Source organism: Anolis sagrei, chromosome 3 (assembly GCF_037176765.1).
Source record: "Anolis sagrei isolate rAnoSag1 chromosome 3, rAnoSag1.mat, whole genome shotgun sequence".
NCBI lineage: Eukaryota > Metazoa > Chordata > Lepidosauria > Squamata > Dactyloidae > Anolis > Anolis sagrei.
This window is the reverse complement of record NC_090023.1, coordinates 53085712-53091711: the sequence shown is the minus strand read 5'-3', so window position 1 is coordinate 53091711 and position 6000 is coordinate 53085712. Positions and strand designations below refer to the sequence as shown.

Sequence of the window (6000 nt, the reverse complement as noted above, 5' to 3'; positions counted from 1 at the left end):
ATTCTTGCCAAGTTTGGTCCAGATCCATCAATGTTTGAGTCCAGAGTGTTCTCTGGCTGTAGGTGAACTACAACTCCAAAACCCAAGGTCAAAGCCCTCCAAACCCTTCCAGATTTTTTTTTTTTTTTTGGTCATAGGAGTTCTGTGTCCCAAGATTAGTTCAATTCCATCATTGGTGGAGTTCATAATGCTCTTTGATTGTAGGTGAACTATAAATCCCAGCAACTACAGTTCTCAAATGACAAAATCAATCCCCTCCTATCCCCACCAGTATTCAAATGTGGGCGTATCAGGTATTTGTGCCAAATTTGATCCAGTGAATGAAAATACATCTTGCATATCGGATATTTTCATTATGATTCATAACAGTAGCAAAATTACAGCTGTGAAGTAGCAACAAAAATCATTTTATGTTTGGGGGTCACCATAACATGAAGAACTGTATTAAGGGGTGGCACTGTGCTAGAAATCTTTTTTCTTCTTCTTTGCTTAGATTTTCCCATTTGTTCTCTTGAATACATTGCACAGGCGGGCAGGGGGATGAAAGTGTGTGTGTCTACAAATTTCACAAATCTAGGAATAACAGTTGGTGGAGGCAGATTTGGTCCAGGGTACATTCTGGATGCTTTATTGGAATGCTACAAAATCATCCTTTATGGGGAAAGGAGATGTTTTTTTTAAAACCGTAAATACAATGAATTGAGCCCTAGAGTGAATGAGTTGAACATGCACATCCTTCTCCTGGCAGAGCATATCGATTAACAAAACAAAACAAAACAACTTCTGCATGGACTTTTGCCACTTATAAAGCACCATTGATTAAGGTAATGTGTTTCATCTCCAGAGTGCTCCAAACAGGGGCAAAGCTACCTGTAACCATGTTTTACTCTTTGGGAAGAGTCTGCTCTGTTGCCACTTCCACTTACTGCCCACCCTCTCTTGCCCAGGCAGCAGAATACGCTGGCATGTATGGCTGACATCCCCAGTCCCCTCCAGAAGAGCCAACCATTTTATGAAAAAGGTAATCACAAGCTGTACCAGGAAGACTTTTAGGAAGACCGTGAACAGTTAATTTTCTAGAAAATATATTTGCCTTTGCCAGCAGCTAGGATCAGGAGTGTCGGAGTCAGTCCATCAGGTATCGCAAGCACTTCCTGTGCAGCAGGAGAAAGCAGTTGGCTTCCTTTGGTGGAAAGTAGGCACTCACCCTGAACTGAGCCCCGATTTTGGGAACTCCTTGTCTTTCACAGAAAGAACAGCCATTTTGGCCCCAACGTGTCCACTTACGTTTTTGCAGGGCTGTGTTGAATGGGGGCAAAGTGGGTGAAAGTGAAGAGCACTGTACCTGGAAAATTAAACGGGAAGTAACAAAATGGCACACGCATGAAACAGGAAGGAAGAGAAACCCATTCAGATGCTCTCTTGCCTGGGATGTCGCTTCCTTAGAAAAGTTGGCGCAATCGAACAGGAAGATGGCGTGAAACCAAAGTTAGTACATCCACACATTCTCAGCCCTGTGTTACAACATCCTAGTAACCTTACACAGCCATTCGCCATACAACAAGGTCGTCTTCCTCTCCCCACTTCCTAAATCACGGATTTGGTCAATCCAAATGTTTTCAGAATCAGGTGCGCAGGTTTTTGTCCCTGCAGTCTCTCCAAAGTTGGGGAGTATGGTTTAATGAAATGCAAGAGGAAAACCATATGATGTTTTAGGGAAAGATAATTGTATAGGCAGCAATGATGAGTTGGGGCTTCAAGGCTAGAATTTCCTGCCTCTTTGACCCATACAGGCTTTTGTCAGACTGTCAAAGCTCAGACAATGTAGCCAAGAAGCCAAAGGCAAAGCCAAGCTTTCTGAAAGAGCAAAGCCAACCTTTTTGCACTTGCGAGTCTTCAAAACAAGAAAAAGCTGGAAGCTGCAGGGTTGCTATGTAACTTGGCTAAAAATGTCAACCACTTCGTGCTTGGCAGGTAGTGGTTCGGGTTCGATTTCCTTCAAATCAGCAGGCAAGCAGTCCAATTCTTTCTGACTCTTTTCTAGTACCAACCGTTGTCAAGCCGAGCTCAACTAATCAAAAACAAACTTATTCAAACTCTTTTGTGTGCCCCACTTTGGCACAACTGGAGGCCCATCAAAATCAGTACACTCTGGGGATTGTCCTCAGCATAATACAAGAATACACCTTTGAGCAACAGAATTACAGTCCAAAGGGCAAATGAAGAGAACCCATGGTTTGCGAGGGATCCGATAAGAAAACCCACTATATACAGTGAACAACATGAACCTTACACCCCTCTCAGCAATTTTGTTGGGTCTTCACAGGCATTTTGGGGTGCTTAAGTTCCTCTAGTTTCAAAAGGTGAGAGGAACCCCACTGTGGAGCTGAGCTGGGATCCAAAGTACAGATGCTGAATACAAAGGACAACAAAACACACTTCCTTTGGGTTCCAGGTGCATCATCACCTCATTTTCGACATCTCCTGCGCTTAATCTATAGTCCCCGGGTGGATGCTGAGAACAGGAGGCTCCAGGCAAGTGGGCGAGTAGTTTAAGTGTGGCTCTTTGATCCACAGCAAGGGCGCCCCGTTCTTGCCTTCCGAGTTCTTGCTGGAGTTTCTGCTTTTGAAACGCACCAGCAGGATGGTGATGAGGAGGATGCCAAAGATAGGGAAGGGATAAAAGAATACGAAGTAGAAGAGGGAGTCATTGGAGCAGATGACCGATTGCAGAGAGGAGCCTGTGGGACAAAAGGTAAGAAAGAAGGAGGTTAATTTTCAGGGCCACAAAATTTAATTTGCTGTGTACATTATTAGCCTTGGAGCCATGAAACAAGGCAGCTATTGTCCACATCTGACTAGGAACAATCTTGTGATGGTACAGTGGACCATGGCTGAAGCCAGAAGAAAAAGTTGCACATTATTCAATTTATTTTCATAATTGTACTAAGTATCTGGAGGTTTCTAACATATTTTGTAAATTCTATTGATTTATTTATTTATTTACTCTATTTGTATACCACCCTTCTCAGCCCTCAGGTGACTCATTTATTAATGGGTTGCTGTGAGTTTTCCGGGCTGTATGGCCATGTTTCAGGAGCATTTTCTTCTGACGTTTCACTTGCATTTATGGCAGGCATCCTCAAGAGGTTGTGAAGTCACGACTTCTGAGGATGCCTGCAATAAATGCAGGCGAAATGTCAGGACAGAATGCTTCTGGAACATGGCCATACAGCCTGGAAAACTCACAGGAACCCAATGATTCCATCCATGAAAGCCTTTGACAATAAATTCAATTAATATTTTTGCTTTTTGTTGGTTTGTTTTCTTACTTCTAACCCTGTAACTGGATAGTCTTCATACTGTATTGTTTCATCTGCTTTCTTACCCATGATTTATTAAAAGAATAACTCAACCTTTGAACAAAGGTTGTTATCCATCACATCTGGAGTATTATAAATATATACAAATATGAATCAAGGGAAAGAACAAGAGCAGGAATGCTTTAGCTATCATGGCTAAAATTATAATGCAATACAATATACTGTAATACAATATAATACTTATAATAATAATACAATATAATAATATTAATTCTATATTATATATTACACGTAATACTAATATTACAGTATAGTGGTATAGTACAATATATTAATATACAATGCCAATATTGTGCTTTGCTAATAATATAATATAGTGTATGTACATTTAACTTGTAAGCCATTCTGAGTCCCCTTCGGGGTGAGAAAAGGCAGGGTATAAATATACTAAATAAATAAATAAAATCAGAACTTGACTATGTCCTAAACACACGCAGGGTATTGAGTGCAATCCAGACACCTAACCATTGGCTATACTGAATGGGAATATTGAAAATTAGTCCAGTATACTGGGGGATGGGGGTGACTGCTTTCATAGCAATCTTCAGCCTTCACTGCTAAATACCTGGACTGAAGGCTGTACTCTTTTAGGAATATAGAATTATAGAGTTGGAAGAGACCTTGTGGGCCATCCAGTCCAACCCCTTGCCAAGAAGCAGGACAATTGCAATCAAAGCACCCCCAACAAATGGCCATCCAGCCTCTGTTTAAAAGCCTCCAAAAAAGGAGACTCCACCACACTCCGGGGCAGAGAGTTCCACTGCTGAACAGCTATCACAGCTAGGAAGTTCTTCCTCATGTTCAGGTATAATCTCGTTTCCTGCAGTTTGAAGCCATTGTTCCGTGTACTAGTCTCCAGGGCAGCAGGAAACAAGCTTGCTCCCTCCTCCTTATGACTTCCCATCACATATTTATACATGGCCATCATGTCTCCTCTCAGCCTTCTCTTCTGCAGGCTAAACATGCCCACCTCTTTAAGTCACTCCTCATAGGGTTTGTTCTCCCAGACTCTTAATCATTTTATTCACCCTCCTCTGGACACATTCCAACCTGTCAATATCTCTCTTAAATAAGTTCTAGCTTGTGATCCATTCCATTAGGAAACCTAGGAAAAAGATAAAGGTAAAGATTTACCCTGACATTAAGTCTAGTTGTGTCTGACTCTGGGTGGTGGTGCTCATCTTTCCAAGCCAATGAGCCAGCGTTGTCCATAGACACCTCCAAGGTCACTTGGCCAGCATGACTGCATGGAGCATCATTACCTTCCCACAGGAGAGGTAACTATTGATCTACTCACATTTGCTAGATTGGCAGAAGCTGGGGCTAACAGTAGGAGCTCACCTTGCTCCCTGGATTTGAACCACCAACCTTTCAGTCAGCAAGTTCAGCAGCTCAGTGGTTTAACCCACTGCACCACCAGGAGGGCCTTAATAACCTAGGAACAGCTGAGGAATTTTAGCACTCAGCTAAATTACGGCTTAGAAAAGTTACTTTTATTTATTTATTATTATTTATTTATTTCTTGCATTTATTGACCGCCACTCTCAGCCCTAGGGGCGACTCGTGGCGGTGAACAACAACATAGAAAAGACAGTGTACAGAAAATCACGACAATACATACCAAACTACTACTACATAACATATACTTATGCTAAAAATCCGCTTCGTCCAATCCTGGGGTCATAGTCGATTTCATAGTCATAGTCCATTCCAGAGTCGTTCCAATGATAACACTCAGTTGAAGGCCTGCTCGAAGAGCCATGTTTTCAGGCTCCTACGAAAGGCCATCAAGGAGGGCGCCTGTCTAACTTCAGCAGGGAGGGTGTTCCACAACCGGGGGGCCACCACCGAGAAGGCCCGCTCTCTCGTCCCCGCCGGACGTGCCTGTGAGATGATCTATCAAAATTCATAATTCTGGCCATACTAGTAGGAGATCCTGAAAGCCCTAGTGCCACAAAGACAATGTTTTCAAGCCCTGCTCAACTTGCTCTTTTGTTGTATTACCATTGATATTGCCTAGTCATCTCCCACAAAGGAAAGTCACCATCAGCTCACCTGTGTCCTGCACATAAACGGATGTAGGGCCAGAGTCTTCTTCAGCCAGCTTGTACCACATCCCTCGGGGATTAGGCAACCACTCTTCCACCCGGCACGAGTAGTTCCCAGTATCTATAGCACCTGCCTGCAGCACGGTCAGTCGATACAGCGTTGCTGAGAGCCTCTGAAAGCGCAGCCTGCCTTCCCAGGAGTTGGCTTCTCGACTGAAGATGGAGTCCTGCCCTACTTTCAACAACGTTTCCCGCTCTTCTCCATTCTTGCGGCTGGTCTGCCCACCTCTCTCTTTTGTCTTCATGCTGAACCATGTCACGGCAAAGCGGGACTCCCGGCTGGAGAGCGACAGGATATTGCAATCCAAATGAAAATGTCCCTGCTCTGGCACTGTGATGTTGGCTGTGGTCGTATCTACTTGCAGCGCGACATCTGAGGATTTTTGAAACATGGAAAGAGACGAATTAGCTTCTCTCATGGCACAAATGCAAAGCTGTGGCTGAGCTTCCCTTTGGAAGAACAGCTCCCTGAAATGTGTCTAGTGCAAAACCAAATTTGCCTGCCAGGG

At 43.5% G+C, this 6000-nt stretch overlaps 1 protein-coding gene across 3 annotated transcripts in view; it reads right to left on the bottom strand.

Moving 5' to 3' along the window:
• Positions 1-600: 600 nt before the first annotated feature.
• IGSF3 (immunoglobulin superfamily member 3) overlaps positions 601-6000 on the bottom strand; it is a 162042-nt gene continuing 156642 nt past the window's right edge. For all 3 annotated transcript variants that reach the window (XM_060770566.2, XM_060770568.2, XM_060770567.2), the window contains 2 exons: positions 5439-5864; positions 601-2741 (listed from right to left, as the gene is read on the bottom strand). In XM_060770566.2, coding sequence (XP_060626549.2) covers positions 2491-2741; positions 5439-5864 — 677 coding nt within the window. In that variant the 3' untranslated portion in view covers positions 601-2490. The remainder of the gene's footprint in view (positions 2742-5438; positions 5865-6000) is intronic.